The 23,204-nt window shown below is 41.5% G+C and overlaps 1 protein-coding gene across 2 annotated transcripts in view; it reads right to left on the bottom strand.

Moving 5' to 3' along the window:
* Positions 1–23,204, bottom strand: part of ATP8A2 (ATPase phospholipid transporting 8A2) — a 311,266-nt gene that overhangs the window by 10,763 nt on the left and 277,299 nt on the right. For both annotated transcript variants that reach the window (XM_015640721.1, XM_015640731.1), the window contains 2 exons: positions 18,157–18,261; positions 2,967–3,058 (listed from right to left, as the gene is read on the bottom strand). In XM_015640721.1, coding sequence (XP_015496207.1) covers positions 2,967–3,058; positions 18,157–18,261 — 197 coding nt within the window. The remainder of the gene's footprint in view (positions 1–2,966; positions 3,059–18,156; positions 18,262–23,204) is intronic.

Genomic DNA, 23,204 nt, shown 5'->3' with positions numbered 1-23,204 from the left:
CAGGGAATGACCAATTTCACCAGGCACCTTCACCAGGAAGTGAACACAGCCTAGGGAGCAGTGTTGGCAGCACTGCCTACAAGATTGCACTGAGCTGGTTTTATATTATCACCTGGGCTTGACAACCATATGCAACTCTTCCACTAAAGTCTCCTGACAATGCCATCCAAACAGGAGCATCACACTTCCATTTCTTTTTGTGTGTGGTTTTTTATTTTTTTTTTAAGTTTTCATAAGCTTCCCAGAAGTTATACTGGTAGAAAGGAACCACGTGATCTTTGACAGTACAGCCAGAGACAGATTTATTTCATGCCTCTGACAGCTCTACACAATTCAGGAACACTAAAACGAAGAGCAAGAAAAACAGCCGTGAATATTTTACTTTAAGGATGTACTTTTCTAAATGGGCAGGGGCTACTCTCCAAGGCAGCCAGTCTGAGCCAGTTTCTCTAATGAGAGGAGGTGCTTGAGAGACTAATCCTGGCTGGCACTCCCACATGGCACTGCCATGGCACTGGCAGTGCGGCTCTGTTGCCTACTTTGGGGGCCAGATCCGCAAGAGCCTGGTGCTATATGGGAGCACCCCAGCCATACATCATGCGTTAAGGTCTTGTGCTGTGCTAATGCTTTTGGAGAAGGGCTGGCTCACCAACAGAGAGCTAAGGAAACACACAGAGTGATCTTCTGCTTCTTGTACAGGGCTGTGTAATCTCATCCTCAGTCATCTCTTTCCTCCCACCATTCACCACCAGTAGTAGCCCAGAAACACCCTGTGAGATTTTTCTCCTTTCCATGTAACTAGAAACAAAGCTGTTTGGACATTGCTTCCTCCCAAAACATTGGAAATGGTTGCTGTCAAAAATAATTTCCAACCCAGTACTGCATCTTTACAATCTGTGCTACGAAATTTAATCCCATTTTCATTCCTTGTTTGGATCAAGGCAATTCATTTACTTAAGCTTTTGTCAGCTATAACTAAGCAAACCATTTTCCTGCTTTATATGTAAGCAAGAGATTCTGAGTTGAAATCACAAAAGTAATTTTTGGTCTTCACAGCCTGGGAATTTAGGGCCTGGTGGAAACATATGAACAGTTCAAGACTTCAAACAGAGTACTTGTAGTGTGATTTAAGATACCAGCCTGGCATGTCAAGGCTACTGCCCTATTCATCAACTTTTTGCTTTGAAGATCGTTAGCATTTAGTAAACAGTTGTACAATTCAAGCTTGTGAAAACAGCACATATGTTCCCTGGATTTCACGTGGCCTTGTACATATAGCAGCTATGCAACACTGGAAAATAGTACTTGACAAGAGAAGACAGAAGTCATGGATACATCACAAAATCATCTTTCAATCCTAACAGCTTCACAGTCAAAATTTATGTTCACATGAAAAACAGATTGCTGATTGTAGCCTGTCCTGATTGGCCTGACTCATTTAGCACTTAATCGTTTGCATTTACAGGGAAGCTGGTTATCCAAATTAGGGTTTATTTTGATCTCATTTTTCTTTCCCAACAGCTGTTCATCTACTAACAACCTGATGATGTGTTCTTTGAGACTAAAAGCACATATGAAGTCTGACTAGTTACCTCTGGTGCATCTCCTTTCTGCACTGCTTCACAGGTTTCACAGACTGTGGTAAGTCTCCACAGCAGACTATTTTGACAGCCATTTATTTGTGCATTTTATGGATTTCTTCTGCCAATCATTGCTTTTGGACTCTCCTCAAAGAGTGTGTTTGCATGCCCAAAGCCATGTTGCTATCAGCATCCCTGGCTCCTTTATACAAAGGATTAAATCCTTGTAGAAATATGGTCCACAGGGCTGCTCTGCTCACTGTCCTCTCTTCACAGATGTAATGGGATTGATTGCTGAAGACCCTACGCCCCTTGACAGAGATAGCCACCTTCCAAAGGCTCTATCAAGGACAAAGACTATCAGATCCATCACTGTCCCACCCCTTCTAGGAAACACACAGAAAATAAGAAATACCATGGAAAATAAGAATACCTCAGGTATTATCTCAGCCCTGCCTCCATGACCTGAGCCATAACAATTCTGCTACAGAAGGAGACACAGCCAGCAATGAAATTTGACTCCTCTGTGATTCTTAAGCAGTCAGGGGTGTCACTTCCTTCTACAATGGCAATACAAACCCCAAATCTGCCCCTTGCTCTGTGTGCAGCAGTACAACACCAGTAAAACACCAGTTTCATCACAGGAGAGGCTGCATTTTCCTACTAGAAAGGGCTCCCTGGTCCCTCAAGACCTGGTCCTTCAGTGCATCTGGCCTAGAGAGCTGCTAGAGATGATTTTAAATACTGTGGAAGCCATTAAAACACTGACAAAAACCTGTCAGGTCCAGCAGACACAGGAAGATGAATAAATGGATGACTTCTACATCAGCAAGAAATGCCATTTACTTGAAGCAGCAGTAGTAGTCACTTGTGACGTTCCTTCTCTTCCCCCAGAAGTGGATCAAGAGGGACAGGAGAGAAGCAGCTCTGCAGGCCATGGCTTTCCTCACCAGCAACACCCAGAAACCTATTGGCATCCCTGAAACATCACTGTATTCTCAGCTAACCACAGCTAATATGACATTTTATACATAAATAATTTCTGTTAAAGCTAGGCTCTATCACAATGTTTGTTTTATGCAGAGTTTTTGATTTTTTAGACTGTTCTTAAGACTATCAGAATTCTACCTTTAGAGAACCTGCATACTGGGGTTTTATCATTTGGGCCTGTTGATTGGATCCTAGGGAATTAACCACATTTGAGCTCCCCTTGCCTAGGGCCAGATACGCTAATTCCACTTCCAAATGTACGTGTCTTGCTTGGCAGCTCAGCCTCGGCGCTAGATTATCTCTACCTACAATTTAATTAAAAAATAATCACCCTGCGCTTTCCTCACGCGGGGCTGGCGCTGTGAAACACACACGGGGCCGCGAGCCGCTACTTACGTGATACACTTTGCTGGACAGAATGAGCACGGAAAAGGCTCGGAGGAGTTTTCCTGCCCAGCCTTTTTAACAAATGGTCACGTTCGTTCACGCTAAGGGAGACAGAAAGAGAGAAGACACACCAGTGAGTAACCAGATAATTTTCAAGTAAAAGTCAACTGTGTTTAAAGTACTTGGCAGCTTTGACTTTGTCAGTACTAAAGGTGGTTATAGCATGAAGAAGAATTTTCTTTCTTTACACTGCACATTGAGAGAACTCCTGCTTTCTAAGGACACTTTGTATAAGTCTACTTTAGGTTAATTCATTCCTAATGTCACCATCATTGTGATTTCTGAATGCCTCATGCCTCTAAATTATTACAAACCATATCAGAAGTCTGACATGGGGTGATATGGAACATTAAGATTTCTCCTTAAAATTATACACACGAAGCACAGCATCCACAAAGTGCCTTAGAGAGAAGGAGCAAAGCACTGTAGCTTAGCACAAGGTAGAAGGCATCTATCACACCTGCACAATGGCCTGAAGCAACCAAAGATTGGACCCATTGTTAATTCTGCCTTCTAAAGAACTCTCCCATTTTAACTTCCCATATAGAAAGAAAACTTTCTATCCTATTTCTTTTATTAGAAGCACAGTTCTTGTCAGAGGCATGAAAAAATTCCTGTTGAATTTACAAAAAGTGAAAATACAAACTTAGGGTGAAAAACACAGTACGCTTACAACAGGTTTAATGTACCTACAAGAATTATTAGAGCTGCTCTCCACTTCAATTTTTATAAAAAACACAATACTTATTTCATCAAGAACTTTATGCCCAGAGTTAAAAAATTGTGACTGGCCTTTAAAAGCACTTAATTATGTACATGGATCCCACTGAGTTCAATGGGGTTTTAAAATAACGTAGGCCTTCAAATCTCATTGCATTGGAACTTCAAGTAACTTAAATATCAGATTATTTTCAGAAAGGTATTAGAGTCTACTTTAGTTCAAAGTTCTCCACAACTGGTCGGTTTTTTCCATCTCACCCTTATTCCTAACACTGAGATAGAGCTAGTGCATAGAAGGGATCTGTTTGCTGGTACAGCTCCTTGCAGTGCCTTTATCCCACTTGCCCCACATTTACACTCTGTCTCCATTTTCACAGTCTGCTTTTTCTTTCACATCTTTATTCACAAGGAGCAATTCCACTGATTATGCTGCAAACATGGATACACACCTGAATGCCAGTGCTGGTATCTCTCTTGGGTTAGATTACAAATTCACATGCATTGGGTGAATGAAATGGAAATCCCAGCAAGCGCAGCTGCTGCTGTCGACATGCTAACAACAGTTTAAAACAAACAACTCCCTTTCACTAAAGCAGTTTGCTAGCTTCAATCAGGAAAGTAACTCAAGAATCTCTGAGATGCCTGTAATATGTAATCCAGCCATGCAGGCTTATATTCCACTTAATAGTCCATTAGGATAATAGCCTGGCTCACAGTCCTCTGTTCAGTGCATAATGAGGTGTCCACAAAAGAAAAGGTGGAATCCTTCTCTTTTTCCTTGTGATCTCAAAGTTCACACATCTAAAGGAAAAGCTTGTAAAACCTAAGGACTCCTCCTCAAAATCTTTACAAACTCAGCATTTTCAGACACTTGGTCTCTTTCCCTTCCTTCTCCTGGCACCACAGAATCATACCTGCAATGTGTATGGCAGCTTGGTTTCCCTGCCTGCAGTCAGTAGTATTCCCTCAACATAAAACAGAAGTGGGTAATAAACTTTTGAAACAGAAGTATTGATTCCAACTGAGTTTGTCAAATTCTAACAACTCTTGGCTCATGAGACCTGCATGTGTTCAAGGAAGAAAGGATCACAGGTTTCCATTAAAACCAGGGTTACAGCATGAAAGCTTCTAAAAATCTTGGAGGATCCAACTGCTTAAAAAAAACCAAGACCAGTTGCTGGCTGTAAGAAAATCAAGTAAATACAGAAAGAAGCTTCTACCTGCTCCAAGCAGGCAGCATGATGGAAAACATACTACAAAGAATCACTAGGTAAGGGTGATGCAACAGAAGGCACAAAGCAAGACATGAGAGTTCTCTAACATTTAACCTCCCTTGCTTAGGAAGTTGACAGCCTGCAGAACCAGCCACTACCAGCGCATGTGCAAACCAGTGATGCTTTACAACCTCCTGCTGACTGCAGAAGAGTGCTGGGTAACTTGTTTGTTTAGTGAAACACTGTCTGAACACACTGCTGTCCTGTGAATGACAGAAGTGCAATACTTGTTTATGTTCTGCAGGTAAAGCACATGTAGGAAGAGTCCTTCCTATCTCAGTAGGAGGGTGATTTAAAAAAAAAGGAATCTTAAACCAATCAAAAATACTTGTTGTAGGGGACAAATAAGCAATGTTTGCCACAAAATTCTTACACCGAGAATGGAATTAACCACAGCAGAAAAATGCACAGGGAAAAATTCTTTGTCTGCTTGTCTACCATGCAGCAATAGAAGAAGTGCAGACCAATAATGCTTAGCTCCTCAGGCTTCTGCATTCAGTGTGTGGAGGAAAGAGTGCTGTCAAGGGACCTCTGAGCAGGAGTGACACACTGCAGCTCTATGAATGCCGAAGCTATGCTATCTTTAATATTGCTAACTATAATCAACAAGTTCAAAACTAAAGTCACATCTGATTTTCCCATTTGGGAAATTATACTGGATTGTATCTATGCAGAGAAAGAAAAACTCACAGTAGAATTAGAGCACTTGTAGTTTGAGCTATGACTAAATAGACTGCAAGTCAAGATCAGTCAAGTACTATATAATAAACCTTTAATACACAGAAGGTATTGTAACACAGTTCTGAATTGCACGAGTATTTGATTTACCAACAGATATTAGATCTCCCAGCACAAACCCTGAAAGGAAAGTGAAGTGGCTATCTTAACTATTACCTGTTTGCACTCATACCAAGTTCCTGCTTTCAGAAAAGGTTTCTGCCTGCTGCTAACAGGTAACAAAGTGAAGACTTCTCAGTCTGCCTCACACTTTGGTGCAAAAGTAATGATAACTCTGGACTCACAGGCAACAGGTTAGGCCTTGCTTACAGAAATATTGCTTGTAACTCAATCCCAAGCATTAGCCATGATTTTCAGATTTAATTCTGCTTTCCACTGACTCTGAACCAGGGCTAAACACTCCCATGGGGTCTAAGGATGGCATCTTCAGATTCACTGAGGCAAAAGGATTAGGGATCATGAAATCCCACTCTGAATACTGGACAGTTGTGTTCATATTCAGGAACTCAAAAATCTTGTCAGAATGAAAGAAATCACAAACCCAGACATTCTTATGGAAGTCAGTGACATGGCGAGGGAAAAATGAAATATGCTTTAGCTGGTTAGTCAGCGACCTCTGAGGGGGTAAGGGAGAGGCACCATCTATCTGTAATGATACAAAGGACAAAGGACACAGACAAAATGCTTTGAACTAAAATACTTGACTAAAACAAGAACTATTAAAAGGTCCAGATTCTGAGGGTTTCTATGAAAAGAAAAAAAAGGGATTTAAAAAATCATTAGTCAAGTCAGCTAAAATCAGATTTAGTTGCTATCAATAATGCAGAATACCTCAGGCCAGGAATACCTTTGTGATGACTTCATAAGAGGGTCAAGATGACTTCTGCCTGCCTGGAAATCTGTGCTAGCAACATCACACAAATTCATTAAGAGAATGACAAATCAAAAGGTAAACTAAAGGCAACATGTTATTTCATAACAATGCGCTCAATTCCATGAATACAATGACTCTTCCATCTTCCTATCTGAATTGCTCTAAGGTGTCAATGGAGACCTTCATTTTATTTTTGTATTCTCTTCTTCTCATCCCTCACAAAAGCAAACAGCCCTTAAATCTAGGCAACAAACATCTGGCTTTACACATTCAAATGAGGTGCATCAAAACAAACAGAATAATTCAAAGCTGACCACAAGGTCCTGCTGTCTCATTTGCTCAAGTAATTAAAAAAAGATGAGCTTCACCACCAATTAATCTACTGAGCACTAATTAGTGTTAATGAGGATTTGTGGTATTTGGTGTAGCTTGACCCAGAATGTTCTCCTGAGTCCACTAATTGACTGGTGGCAAAAGCAGGGATCACAAAGACCGGAAGGTTAAAGTGGATGCAGGTGTTTCTTACAATTGGATCTTCCCTGAGAAAACACACACATATCCCAGCTTAAAAAAAAAAGGAAAATAAAAATTCAGAGCCCTCTTTCTCTTACAAAAGCTGAATTCTTGTTTGTGTTTTGTTAACTATTTTCTAGAGGAGATACACAGCTGAAGCATGCCAAATAGGCAAATACACTAAGTTGCCACTGGTTTTAACTCACTGCCCTTCTAGATTATGAAGAATTCAGTCAGATACAGATATTTGAAATAGTTTGGTTTGTTTCTGTATTCCCCTTTCCAGAAGGAAGAACCGAGGTGCCTAGTGAAGCCTCACCAGGACTGCTAGAGATGACACAACTAAAGCACACAAGCACACTTCCCAGCTGCTACCCCCATGTCAAAAACATGCCAGGAGCTCATGGCAGAAGCTTGGCTCTCCACTGCAAGGTACTCAGCGTCCATGGGTAAGCCCAGAGGACAAGAAAGCTGCAGCTGTTTTCCCTATCATCATATGAACACCTACAAAGCCCTCACTACACTGCCTGCAGGTGTAGCACCACTGGTTCTTCTACCCTACAGTGGTGCTGCAGCAGACAGCCACAGGTACATTGTACAGCTTGGTTTAAACCAGAAAATCCACCAAGGCTTAGGCTGAAGTTCTGTCCTCAACTCCACAGCCTCTCTCCTACCCATACATCTTTACAAAAGAAACAGCAGGTAAATCCTTGTTCAGTCTTTGCTTCCACTGCCACATGCTCTGCTAAAGACAGCCTGAGAAACTCTGGTTGGCCTGCATTATTCTGTGTTGTCCTCACACTGCAACAGCAGGGACAGGAAAGAGTGAGGGAGGGGAGGAGAAGTTTTGCAAAATATCCCATGTGGCTAAACACAAGGTAAAAGACCAGGAATTTTCTGCTTTATCATCTTTCCCTGTGTACAAAATTTTGAGGGGAAAAGAGGATACTCTTCTCTATCTTTTTATATTTTAGAATTAAAACATAATAATTGATCTCTTCCAATCATTTCAAACAGTAACTTACACAAAAGTTTGCCGTTTCTTGCTGACACGTTTCTGTCATTGAAAATCACATCAACATAAAATAAAAAGAGCAAGAAGAAAGGTCTGAAGCAGACCTCTCCAGCTTTGATCAATCCTAATCACCAAATCCTTTACAAGCAGACTGTTGATTTTCATTTCAGTCTCTTGGCTCTCAAACTCCCTGATGTGTGTTCTGAAGAAGAATCAGAGGTTCAAGCACAACGGCTCCTCCCCAAGTATCACCTGGCAAAGAGCGTTCGCAGATCCCTCTCTGGCTGTTAGGACATAGCAGGTACTCCTGAGGATTTATTCCATCTCTCACCATTCATGCAACATAACACTGCTTAAAGGCTTACAGCATCGATCACAGTCCTGGCAGACAAAGAGCAAGAACCATACATCAGGCAGAGGCTGCAGCCACACCTTTGTAACTGGCCAGAGGAGACCTATTGTTCTTCCTCAGATACTCCCTGCTGAATGAGGGCACTCCCCCAGAACAACCCCAGGCCTCGGTTTAGAGTGGGGTTTTTTTTCAGTTTAGAATTGTTAGAAGTTATACAGTGGGCAGAGACATATCTAGCATAGGCTCATAGGCTTGGCATAAGGAGAACATTAAAAAGACCATCATTTCAGACCATGAATTCGAAATTAAAACATGCAAATCATCTCAAATGAAAGTCACGCTGAGGCTGAGGGTTCAGCAAAACTCTGTGCTCAAACACCCAGAACATCCCAGGGCTGTGGAAGAAAGGCCCAACTGGCTCAGAGAGCAATTCTATCTCCATCCTCTGGACTTCAGAGACATCAGAGAGAGATTTGCCCTCCTACAGAACAGTAAAAGTAGCAATGAGGGGCTTCTGCTGGCTTCTCTCTTTCGATCCACAAAGAGGAGATGTTATTTTTTGTTATCTAGCATTCAACTGCAGGAATGTTTTACTCTGAGGTCAGAGTAGGAGGTCTTTTTAATTTAAAAGGCAAACAGGCATTACTGATAATGAAGCTGCAATGTAATCAAAGGAAATCTCTGAAGCATTTCACAAGGAAGTGTCTGAGGCATATAAACAGTAAAACAAAAATAAAAAACCCAGCATTTTCTTTGCAGAGTCAGCGTCTACAAACACTGCTCCTTAATAACTCTGGATCCAGCTTAAATAGACATCCCAAATCACACTTCTTTCGCATTTTACTGTAAATACTCAGCAAGCCATTAATAAAAACCCACTACTAGGACACCAAAGGGTCACCAGGCACAAACCACAGGGGAACGAAGACAGAAGTGCTGCCTGTGCCACTTGCAGGCTGGGAGGTACCAGAAGTTACCTGTCAGAGGTGACTCCTGCTGCAGACAGCCAGAATTTAAGCAGTACCAAGTCCTTGCTGAGGGCTCAGCAACAGCCAGCTTTCCAGAGAAGCTGAGCTCTTATGCTGTGCCATGGTCTAGCATTTCCAGACCTTCTTCAGTGCAACAAGCTCTCCTCCAGGTATTTCCAAAGCACATGTGAAAGCCACAGAGTAACATTCCCTCTCTATAAATTGTATTTGACATTATCCAGCCAAATGTTGGCCCAATAAGGATTAAATGTACCTGGATGCGCGGCCCTGCAAGGCTGACTTGGAGCATACAGAGAGCAGCCAGCTCTCCAGCCCATGAGAACATGGGGTATTGAGCTCTGCCCACATGCAGCTTCAAGTTTTTTATCCTGCCTGGATGTGGAAAGGTTAAAAGAGTGCCATACACCTTCAGCAGCAGCTCCATGGATGTCCTTGTGGTGACTGATGGCTAAAGCAGCTCCTGCCCACAGCTGGGGGCCAGAACCACACCACCTGACTTGTTTCAGATCACACATTACATGGATCCAAAGAGTGGAGCTGATCCAGCTGAGCAGCTGGGGCAAAGATGGGCCAGTATGACCACGGCTGGTAACAAGTGGTTCTGGTAACTATGAAGCCAGCCTAGCAGCCACATCAACAAACCAATGGATGCATGGCCCTCACCAAAGCCCTGAGGAAACACTGTTGTTACAGGCTGTGATTTGGCTTGGCAGCACGCTATTGCATCACCTTGTACCCATGGCAGAATCACCCTGCAGCAGCTGATGGAGGCCAAGACGTGTTGCGAGCTTCAGCCAGCCCCCATTTGCAGTACACAGATCATATGGAGAGCACTGGGGTGAAACTCTCCACTCTAAATCCACAGAATCCTCTCCAAGTTGGCCCTTAAAGTCGTATGGATAAAAGCAGGACAAAGCTTTTCCTTTTCACGATAAGCAAAGATGATTTACATTTTCTATTTTCATTAACAATGTCTTAAGGCAGAAAAGTCAGATCCTCCTTAGATTCCGAAAATCATTTGGACAATCCATTTTAGCCTCCATTTTTGAGACTGTTATTCCTAAACTTCTTTCAAAGACTACTTAGAATTGATATTGAGTTTGCATAGCAGGGTTTTGGTAGTGAGTGGCTACAGGGGTGGCTTCTAGGAGAAGCTGCCAGAAGCTTCCCCCATGTCCTACAGAGCCAATGCCAGCCAGCTGCAAGATGGAATAACAGTGCAGGTTTGATGGGCACCTAGTGTCTGGTCAGGGTGAGCCCACTGTAAAAAGCACCTTTAAAAAATGCCATCTGAAAATATCAGGGCTAAACATCACATGCCTCTCTGAAATGCAACAATCCTAAGAAAATAATTGAGGTCTCTCTCTGCTCAAAGTACCTTCTATTTCCAAGCAACAACAAGTCCAACTGCAAACACTAAGCATGTCTATATGCATTTCTTTGGGGGGTGGAAGGAAGACATCATTGTCAGATGTCTTAAAGTCAACTAACTTTAAGCTGCCCAGTTTTGCCCTCAGCCTTGCTAAAACAGGAGAACTGACCCAATTTAAATGTCTGGGAAGCAGAAAAGGGGAAGTGTGGCTTGCTGCTTTTCAGCTACCCTCCTTTTGGTATCAGTGCTGCTGACTTCTTGTCCCTAAGTGCCTCACTTTACACTTACTCTACTGGGTGCTTGGTCATATCCTTTATAGATAAGGTGGCAATACAGTTGCAATTATAACATTCTTTTCCTACTCACTCGTTTTTTTCAGAAGTAGTCACCATGGATGGTGAAGTTTTCCATGCTCCGTCTCTGTGTACAGATTTTTTCTGGTTTGGGGTTTTTTGTGTGTGGATTTTTAAAAAATCCAAACTTACTGGTTTAACAGAATTTCATTTACACACTTTTCCTGAAGTTAAGATTACTTCTGTCTTCAAAAACTCTAACCCCCTTCTATCAGCTTTTTTTCTTACTTTTCTTTACAGAAAAGTTAAAGAACAGCTTAGGGCAACAACAAAAACCGAACCTTGATGAAAGTGTCATGAACACAATTTAGAGCACAGTCCAGGACGTTTGGCTGAACTGAAAAAAAAACCCCAAATTGCTTTTCTTTAAGCTTTTAAGTATTTTGTAATTGTCCACTAAATATTTAACACCTAATACAACTTGTGTTTTCTTGTTCTTGCTAGGCTTAACTTGGCACTTTATCCTTTATTGCAAATCAGAGAGAAGAATGCAGACTGTCCTGCCTCTCTTCTGAGACCGGGTTAGCCAGCAGAGGAGTCAGGGTCCAGGCAGACTGCTGAAGCCATTAGGCTGGAACAGTTGTTATGGAGCAGTTCTCCTACTGTGCAGCCTGGAGGGAAGATTTCTTCCTCCCTCCCCTGTGGAGATCCTCAGTGCCCAACCCAGTAAGTCAGGATTAGGCATCAGAGAGACTGGCCCCTTAATCAGTTTTAACTCTCATCTTGTAATGTTCCTTTTTCCTAATCTTTCTTTTCAATTTACAACTTCATTTTGGCCTTTGTTCTAATACTGTACCTCCATCAACTTCGACTTTGATAGCAGATTTGATCACAGCTCTAAATCCTTCTCTGGGTCATCAGGTTTTAACCCTATTTGTGCAGTGGATCTCCCTGAAGGTTACATGATAGGTACAACAAGGATGGGAAATAATTAATTGCACTGGAGAAGGGGAATGTCAACTCTAACTGGTTTGCACCAGCGAGCAGGCACTTTGGTCCCCAGTGCCAGTGGGAACATGGTAATTTCCCCTTCAGCCCTCTGGCCAGGTTCTGAAACCCTTTCTGTCCTCTGTCCCTCGCCAGCTCTGCCCCACAGCCTCCCCAAAGTGGAATCAAACCTGGTAATTTCAAGTGCCTCACACACAGAGGTTAGTGTCCTGGGGTAGACAGTTAGGAAATAAAGGGTACATATTAAAATTAGGAAATAATGTGAGGATTCCTCACTGATATGGGACAGAAGGGACAAGTGTAGAATAAAAGAAAATCATGCATTTTCCATTTTCCATACATGAATGTTTACCATATGGAATCAAAGAATTAAAAAAAAAACAAACCACTGATATCATTTTATGTGTTTTTTGCTAGTAAAAGGAGTCCAATATCTTTTTACTAGAAAAGCTGCAAGGAAAAATCGTAAATATGCCAGTCACTTTCTTGTGTATGCTGGTGGAGAAATCTCACCTTTCCTTCCCAGAAATGGTGTGAAGAACATCTGGAAAAATTGATAAAAAGGATGCTGAGACCTCAAAACCCAAAATACACCTCTCCCCTCTTCAACCTCATTTTATGCTCAGCTGCAGTGTATGGGCTGGATTCAGGTCACAGTCATGCGTATCCTGAGTAAATATATCGAAGTCAACACATTCATGAATTAAAAATTTCCAAATGGGATCCCAAACATCCCATGCTGTTTAACCAGCTGAAAGCACAAGGCTGAGTTTGATTCAAGTAAGAATCATTGCACCAGCTGATGCGAAGTGCCCTTACTGGCATGGTCTCCCTATTCCAGCAGATGGAACTTGGGGTGCGTCAATACAGACACAGAGTATTTTGAAATACAACAAGCCCAAGCCTCGTTCCTCCTGATCCTAATGATCAGGTCCTCACCTCATTCATGTATTTCTTAAAAGTGAGGTCTCTTTTACCATCTCTGCTTCTGCCAATGGGAGGCTGAGCCTCTGCCACTCAGTTCTCTGCACAGCCACAAGCCCAACAAGACAGGTTTTCCATGTTGGCCTCTTGCTCCTCCCCAGGGCCTGTGGAGCAGGGAAATCTCCAGGGGTGCCTGTGTCAGCTCACTGATTACCCACCAGGCCACACAGCTACTGAAATGAGAGTGGAACCTGCTCTCACACACCAAATAAAACCGAGGCCAAGACAGATAATACGACTCTCTCTAAGGGTGAGAGCTGGCCATGAACTTTTCACCAAAGCAACAGGGTTAGAACTGGTGAGAAGCACTAAAATGAAAGAGAATCTACACCAGCGTGTCTCCTTGTTGAAGAAAGACAAGGAGAGGCTGTGGGGAGCTGCTGTTTTAGGTACACTGGAAAAAACAGTACTTGTTTTATGAAACAGATGAAAGAGGGCACCACAGCCATCACCAGTGGGTGTCTGAGAGCAGCAAGAGTAAAGGGGCATTCTGAAAAATGCTGTGCAAAAACACACGGCTGCTATACTTTGCTAGGTCCGTAGTCACTTCCCTTCACCTTTGTTCAAGACAAAACTCTGTCCCCCAGATTTCTGACTCATTTGAAGAAATTCTTCCCAGTACTTCAGCAATGCAGGCACTTTTCTGCAACAGCCCAGAGAGGTCCTTCAGCTCCTTGTAAAATATGCAAATCATGAAAGCCACATTGTTCTTCAGTATCAAATAATCTAATCCTGCCCACCAGCCAATTAATAACAGGACAGAAAAACTACCAAAAAAAGCTGCTTTCAAAGGGAGCTCTTTGGCAATTCCAAGACAGAGAAATCCTCTGGAACAGGAAATCTACTGTCGCAAAGAGGGTGCTGCACAGCTTTGCTCACTCTCCATTAGCTGGCCAGTGGAGCAATAAAGTGACATGCGTTTCCAAAGTAAAGTTTGCTTTGGTGCCTAATCAGGCTTTACTCCACCTGAACTCCTGCTGACTTCAATGAGAGGGTAGATGGAGTGAAAAGTGAATGAGGACTTGAAGGTTTGGCCCTTTATGAGCCAAGATTTAAGTTGTAAATTTATTTAAAGACACAAAAATCTTTGCAGCTGAACTCAATGCTGTTTTTGAACACAAACCTTGTTTGTTTTCTTTGTGTAAATCTTACATGTTAACATGATTAAATCTGCTGGGCAGGTGTCTCCTCATGTCCATGTTTGCTTTGGCACATGAGCTGCCCCTCTCACCTCTCCAAATTCATGAAAATTTAGTGTTAAATCCTGCCTTTTGTTACATGAGAGTGCCAGGGAGCCCCTCTCCCTTCCTGACCAAGGCGTGCCCATGTCACAGCTGGGCTGGAGTCCAGCCCAGCACTGCCAGGTGCCCAGGCTGGGGAGGACAAGTGTGGGGGCTCATCTTCCACAGGCAGAAAAGGATGGCATGGGATCCATCATAGCCTCTTACTGCACGTTCACTCTCCTGCTTCTCAAGCTATTTCTGGAGTTGCCAGTTTTCCAGCTACATGTTTCCCCTGATGAATTCCCTGCTCTTGGAGTTATCTGACTCTGTGATCATCCCAGCTTCTACCAAACCTAAGTTTTCAGCTGTCCAGATGAGACATATAAAGGAATAAGAGCATGACCTGTTACAGCTCAAGACTATACACTGGCTATAATCTGCAAGCATCACTCTAATGCTGTTTGCCAGGTTTCTGGGACCCTGCTGTAGTGCCCAGGGTGCTGACACTCTGCCCTGCACAGACCAAACAGTCCCTCATCAACCACTTGCCTTGCTGTTCATCCCAGCCATTGGTACGGCAAAAATGTGCACCTGCTTTTTTAGAGCAATACAAGCAAATTCAATTTTAGAAACTGTTCAAAGGGGCTGAAATTCAGAAAGATATAGCGAGCACTATTGAAGACATTTTTTATTAGCCCAGAAAAATGTGTCTAGCAAGAACAGCTGTCAGGGTGAAGATCCTCTAAGACAGGATATGCATATATAGGTATCAAGTGGCACACACAGCTCTCCCAGAACTCCTTCCCCAAGTACAGCAAAGACCCAGGTGATATCTGCCCACATTTAGCAGCAATTCAGCTGAGTCACAGCAAACTGTTGACATCCTGTTGTGCAAGTCCAGGCTTTGAAAACTACTTTTTTTTTTTTAGCAGATTAGTTTTGAACATTCAGATATTGCACCTCATTTTTTTGTCTAAGGTCTAGGAAATGATAAAAGCAATTAGCTCCCTAAATCCTTCTCTTATCTGTAATTGGGTGTGACTTTCTCGTTGTTTGTTTGTGATAAACACTGAACAAAAACAGTGTCCACTATGTAGGCCAGGAAAATAGACCCTTATGACAGCCAGCTTATCTTCCACAGCTGCCTGAACAAACCAGCACCTAAAGGGCATTTTTTCAGGAATGTTTCCAGCCAGGGACTCAGGTGACAGACTGACTTGTACAGTTTTTACACAGCTCTCTATTTTCGATTAGAAATGAGAAGAGTCCCATTACTTTCCCTTCCTGCATAGTGTCATATTGCCAGAAATATCCCAAGAGCAACGGGGCTGCGGGCAGGAGGGGAGAGCAGAGCACCTTAGAACACGTTTCTGCCAGCTTCAAGGAAATTTTAAAAAAATAAAGAGCGTGAACCAGAGAGACTAACTGAAGAGAGCTCCCACTCTGTTTCTTTCCCACCCTCACCCTTCCCTTTGGACAAGCACACGATTTCTAGCAGGTGTGAAAGAGCCATGGGACAAACAAAAGAGATAAAAGACAGAACAACTCTGAAGAGGAGTCGGGAGGCCACAACACAAGCACAGCACACCAGCTCCAAGCAGGCAGAGGCACTCTACCATTATCTAGTTCACAGATGGACCACCCAGAAAATCTGGGAGCAATTAGGAATGAGAACAAACAAATGCATGGAAAGAAAGGGGGAGGGAAAATGGGAAGGAAGGCCAGAAGGGATTCCTTACATCATCTCCATGCAAGCGTTTCGAGAATGAAGTGAAGCTATATGGAGGAGGAATGCAGATGAAAGAGTTTGCAGTGAGAATGCAATAAAGCAAAAGGCTATGAAAACATGGAGTGTATGAATGAATTACAACATGGCCATGAAATTTACAGAAAGTCAGGACAGTGTGTAAACAGAGAAGAAACCCATCAAGTTCTTGGAGACACAGACATGCACATATAAACAGATCAAATGCTGATTGTCGCTCTCTCGCTGTAAACAGCAATTCAACCCACCCTGCAACTCAGGGATGCACCAGGCACAAAGCTGACTCACGTTCCTCTCTGACTGTCAATAACTGGCATTAAATACTGGCAGGAAAACACAAATGCTTTGAACCAAGCACCACGATAACCTCTCATAAATGCATGGACAGGAACCACAGCAACACCCAGGTGACTCATAGAGCTCATACCAGAGCCATGTGCCTGGGAACGATCCGTTTTCTGCTGGTCTGGGTTCCACTTACCTGGCATCTAATCACACTCTCAGTCAGCACTTTACAACACCAGGTTACACCTTTCTTGTCTGGGGAGACTTACCTGATTTTGGTACCAAGCACTTTGACTTCAAAATGACTGCTCAACCTTCTAAGAACAAGGCCCATTATTTAATTAAATGCCTGATATTAAGCGCCTTTGTCGGTTATAATTGTGGCATAGAAGGTTGCCTTTGTTGCTGCAAAGTTTGCTTTCTCTTTTAAAATCATTTGATGTGCAGTTTGTGACTTTTGCTAGTGAGCATGATTTCTAAACTCTGCTGGATCCAAAATCACAGCAGAAAAATGCCTCAAAAACTGAAGATACCAAGTGTTTTGAAGTGATGTTAATCAATAACACTGTGTTTACTTTGTCTCGGCCTCTGAAAAGCAAACTCTGGTCACTAAGGACATTTTATAAACACATTAAAATTCACACAAGCTTTTTTAAAAGCTTTTCAGTTTACCATAATCTCAGTAAATCATTGCCTGATAATTTTCCCTAAAACCAGTCCTTATTAACACACAAATTCAGTTGAAAAAAAAAATAAATCTACTATCTGCTTGTCTTAGCAGCAGCTAAAATATGGCAATTAGTTTACCTTAGAATAGACATCAAAGGCTCAAAGGATGACCCTGCCCCAGAAGAACAAAATCTTTTAAAAGCCCTATTCCACTCAGTTTGCTAGTTTATAAGGTTTGCTAAAATCCAGTTTAATGATCATGAAGTTTCTTAGCAAGTCATGTGGTGCCATATTGTGTAAGGAACAGAAGAGTTAGTTCTAAAACCTTTTTGAACTTGGGGAGCTTTTCCGACCAGCTGATGCAGAACCACATTCTGAGATGGTAAATGAAACTGTTGGATGCAAAAGCCTCACCATGATTTTCTTTAGCTTCTTTCAGAAGAGACAAAAGTTCCCACACAACACATACTCTCTCTATACAATGAAAGGTTCAATAATAGCAGTATATTCAAGTCCATATGGTGCGGTTATAAGGGAGAGGCACAACGAGAAACTGAGAACCCTGAAGGCAAGAGACCTGCAAGCTCTAGTGAAAAAAGCAAAAGCATAAAAAAGCCCCTTAAGGTGAAACTGAATAAAGTACTAGAGCACAATGGATTAAGCCAGTTCTCCTTTTAGCTGCAGTCTTTATATCTTGAGCTGCTGAGAGCTCCCTCCCCTGACATGGTTATCTTTTTTTTTTGTTTTGTGTTTTTGGATGACATAACCAAGTGCTCTCAAAACCAGTCTGCCTCAGTGACCAGGTAAGAGCACTACATGTTACCACGCAGGGGACTGAGCAGCAGTTTCCAACAGGGCCTCACAACAATAATGAAGGAGAAATGAAAATGGAAGGGCTGGTTTCTGTGGGGGGAACAGACACATATGAAAGGGAACAGCAATAAATGAATAATACAGGAGAAGAAGCCTTATTTGCCTGTCTACAATCAGATTTTAATGGTGAATGAGAAACAGGGAGGGGAGAGGAAAAGAAGGGTCTGGTTTAAACATTTAGCATAGACTTGCCTCTTTCCATTACTATCACGAAGCATGGCTTTTCCCAGCTCTCTTGTCTTTGTTTCCAACTCCTTAACTTGCTCCAGCAAAGTTTTACGGTAGGTATGCTTCGCCCTGTACCGCAAGGAAAGGACAGAAAACAAAACAAAAAAGCCATGTGAACATTTGTCTTGCCACAAACCCCCAATTTTACCTCTCAGGTGAGAGGCACTGGGCCCTCCCTTGAAGGATTTGGGAAATAAAGCACAATGTATACATGTTAGTTCAGGTTCACAATACCTGGGAAAAAATACATACGAAATGAGAAATCAGGACGACTTCAAATTAAACAGAGCCCAGCCACTTCAACCCAGCACTCAAAACCTACCCAAGCAGCAACACTATGGGACTACAGAGACCTGACACCGCTGCCGTGGGACTGCTCAGGACCCGGGCACTCAGACAAAAGAGCTGGGATTCACTGAATATTCATGGCAGTAAAACATGAATCCACTCTGTCTTTTGAGCTACGCGTGGCACTGCTCTGAAAACCAGAGGAGAGTCTCAGCTAATAATTGCCATTCAAACCCTTTGATTTTCATTTATCTGTCTCACATGACTGGAAAGGCACTTCTCTCCTCAATGAACTTCCAAACTGACAGTAACAAGACTGGCTGTGTCCTTCTACTTTTTTTGGTTTGAGGATTCAAAGAGTAACCCATGCACCACACATGCAATCAAAATTTCGAGTGCAATTTAGAGACCCCCATGAAGAGACTTCAGCCTTTTCCCCCCTCAGGTTCACCTACTGCTCCAGGGCTATTATACCTAAATTACATTGACATAGGGGAGACAATCTAGACACCTTTTTCTTGACCTGTATAAAGCAAGAATACAAAATGCAGGGATCTTTCTCACATGGGCAGTTTTTGATCAGCTTCCTCTTTTGTGCCACTTAAAGGAGGACAAGTGTCCCATGAGAACATATTGATTTGCATGTGACTGCACAATAAGCCTAAAAACAAGATAGAGTGAAGTTGGCTGAGACACTACTTGCTTCATAGCATTAAAATAATATTCTTCAGCTCAAAGGTGGCAAAAAATTCTTTACAAGTTTTATAAAAATCTTACATGCAGACATGAAAATCTTTAGCCAATGAAATAAAACAATGCAAAGCTCACTTTAGCAGAAAAATAATAACTGGTGTGTATGTAATTAAAATATAATGAAGATGCATTTATTTTTAAGAAGTATGATACTTATTCCTCCTTCCATAGGGAATAATAAACAAAGACCACAAAATCTTTGCTGACACTGTTTATAATGACAGTGCCTTGATACTAATAACAGGATATCCAAGTTCTCTGGCCCTTGTGTTGCTGAATTAGGCCCCAAATATCTAAAAATAAGAAGCTAAAATGAAAACTACTTTCTAAGCACATCTGCAGTTAAGAGAGGAAAAACAAAAAAAAATAACAACAGAAGATGAAGCACACCAAAATCTGAAAGTTAAGATTATCAGGATGTATTAAGAAGGATGTATTGTTAAAACAAACCACCAAAGGTGTAAGGTTTGCAACATCAACATATCGTGTCAAAAGAAAAGAGTAGCAAGGATATTTTGAAAATGCATAATGCTTCAGCAATGCGAGATTACCAACAGCTGCACAGAAATTAATTAGATTCAAGTTGCTATAACTACTTAGGCTAATGATTAGACTGGTCTCCTCTTTGAGGAAGGGAAAATATAGCTATTAAAATGAGAAAGCTTTGAGCTATTAATTTTTATAATCTTTTCAGTTGAATTCACTATCACACTCTTTAATTTAAACAGATACACTGAAATTTTGACCTTGAAATTTTGACCTTCATCTCCTCCCTTTTAAAGAGGTCATACCTACTATTGCAAACTTCAAGACTGAGCACATTTGGAATATATCAAATCCTTCGTAACCAGTTTCCCCCACTGACAAGAACACAGAAATGTACATGTTACTCAATCTTTTCCAAAGTTCCATGTTTATCTTGCCATAAGCCATAAGAGATCTTTTTCTTTTCCCTTAGAGTGAATATTGAATTCAAAATTTGACAGAATGGATCCTGATCAACAAGTCCAATTTGTGCAGTACAGCACTAGGAGGCATGACACATATGATATAACATGGCAGAAATACTGTTGGCCTGAAGTTGGGGATAATGAAATGTTTTCTAAGTAGTGTGAAATGATGAGAGACGTGGGTCTTTCTGGGGCTGGTAGTTGCTATGCACTGAGTCATTCCTTTACTTGGAAGCAAGAGCACCCATGGAACATGCTCTTGCTATTGATAATCAAGTATTATCAATAAATAAAAGAATATGAAAAATGCCTGAGCTAACCCATCCACATGTTCCCTCAAAAACAAACACTAAAATATGGTATTACAATTGCCTCAGAGTCTGGGCTTGCTCCTATCAAAGTCAACTGCAAATATTCCACAGACTGCTGGCACCAGGACTGGATACTTCATGACTTTTTCCCTAGAGCACATTACAAACTTTTGATGCACAGAAGTACAGCTAGGATTCTAAGCTTTTAGGTGAGTTCTCTACAAGTGGCCCTGGATGCACACTCAGTCCTCAGTGAACGAGAACTTGTTTGTTGTTGCTGTTGGCTAAAATTTGATGCATTACATAAAGACAAACTCACCTTTCCCTCACATGCTGGAATATTAAGATTAGAGACTATAACAACAGGCAAAAGGCTGTCTTTGTATTTTGTGTGGCCCTTCCCCTTTGAATCCAGGGAAGTGCATCACTTCACTGGCATAGAATATTTAGGGGGTTCAGGAGGCCAGAATCTGCCAGGGAGCAGCATGGTGACATTCTTAAATGTTTTTCAAACATGACACTACCTCTTCTCTGGCTTATTATCCTCACTACCATTTTATAAGTCTTGTATTTCATGGACTGCAAGTATATGCAAAGATGGGAAGAGCTCCTCACATCTTCTTTTACTTACACAAGCTCCTCATATCTTCTTTTATTTACATTGCAGAACTGGCAAGTGCAAACTGCTTCTTCCCATGGTAAAAAACAAAGAAGTTCATGAAAATTTTGATAGATTGGAAGGCTCAGGAAATTTTTCATTGTAAAATAAGCACCAAGACATCAATTAGGAAAAAATCTTGCCCACTTGCCTGATTTTGCAGGAATACACGCTGTGTTTTTATGATTCCCGCATACCTCTGTGAGTCAGCTATTCCAAGACATCCTAGAGCCAGTGACATGTATTCAAGTGACATGTGCCAGCTGTGACAGAGCACTCACTTTACAAAGCTCTGTTGATTGTAATGGTGGCACAACTAGGATTTTTACAAGGCAAACTAAGGCACTGAATTCAGGGTAGTGGACCAAAGTTAACAACTTATTGCAACCAAGAATACTTAATAATAAGCTTCCTTCTCTTCTATTACTTAATAATAAGCAATAATAAGCTTCCTTCTCTTTAAAAAGAGAGTTCTCCACATTTCCTTGATTCATTTAAAAAGGAGAAAAAAACTGAAAAACAAAATAAAAAAGCCTGGAGCCACAGGGAACATGGGAGGTAAGTGATGCGTTGACAATGGTAGCCTGTGTAACAAAGACGTTCTTGCTACAGCATTAGAAATTTTGATAGTAGATGCAGCACTGCAGTTTATAAACAAGAGATTTTTATGTGTCTGAAAAAGACTTTCCAATCAACCTTCTTCCAGACAAGGCTGTATTGTGTTTATGGCTTTCTGGCAGTATTTTGTACTGAAATTAGGCATGTACCTTTTGGGTCATATGGGTGTTCTGTCTGTGGACATGTGCTTCATGTCCAAAAGAAACTGAAAGGGATAAATTCCATGACCATGAGCAGTCAGGGTTGCCGGAATTTTATGGCCAAAACCATATTCTGCTGAACTACAGAGAGCAATGTGGTGTAACCACTGCTGTGGAAATGTGCCAGCTGATTTCCAGAGGCCTTAGGCTCCAGTTTTAAATGGCAAGCCTCTTGGAAAGGAAACAGACCTTTACTCCTTCCATATGGCAGTGCTGATAGCTGTGTCATTTCATTTATCCTAGTTAAAATGTTAATGGTGTTAATTTTTCAGTGATGGCTTAGTTTAAAAAAAAAAAAAAAAGTCCTGGTCAGAGAAGAGTTTTTTTGCTTAATATTGCTAGGAGCCTCCTGTTTAAAATCTGTTGGGAAAATATCTGGTCTATCAGTCATGCATGTTTGTCTTGAGAGTTTCACAGTCTCTACACATTCTCAGTCTGAATGACTGAAAGGATTATGTTGCTGAGATTTCTTTAAGAAATATTAAAGAGCAGGCTCAGTCAGTAACAGAGTTTGAAATGACTAATAGCTGAGGATGAGCCTGCCATGGTCTGGCCTGTTTTACAATTCATGAGTCATTTTTGCCAAGAACTGATAAGAACAGAGGACAACTTCAGGACACTCAACTATCATGAAAACATTAAAAAGCTGAAGATTTTTTTTCAGAGTTTTAACAAGCAGGTCACAGACACAGTGAAGTATCTAAATTTAAACATTTTGGCCTCAGTTTTAGAATTTTAAAATAATTTGCAACTACAGAAGTTTAGTGAGTGAAAAAAAAAAAAAACACCTCAGATGTGCTGGACTATTAGATCAAATCACAGCTGAAAATTCACATTACAATACTATTTTAATTTGAAGAGTTGAGTTTGTGAAAATTAATCTGAGGAACAAAATTTACGAAGTACTTACTGACTGGTAGATTTGCCTACTACCAGTTTAATTTCACTGTGCTATCAACCCCATATGAAATATAACCAGATTTTCTGATCTGTGCACGTGACTCGATTTACCTTTCAAGAAGATGTTTGAAATGTGCTGTGTTTGGGAAACTTTCTGGGTTTTTTAGTATTTTCTGCATTTTTCTGTGAAGCAGATTGGTGGACTTGGCAGTGTTACAGTCAGACTCAACGATCCCACAGGTCTTTTCCAACCTAAATGGTTGTATGACTCCCTGACTGACCAAGAGCCCATTCTGGGAGCAAAGTGTTATGTGTCATGATGCTTTCACCATGA

Source organism: Parus major, chromosome 1, assembly GCF_001522545.3.
Source record: "Parus major isolate Abel chromosome 1, Parus_major1.1, whole genome shotgun sequence".
NCBI classification, from domain to species: Eukaryota; Metazoa; Chordata; class Aves; order Passeriformes; family Paridae; genus Parus; species Parus major.
This window is presented reverse-complemented; position numbering and strand designations above follow the sequence as displayed.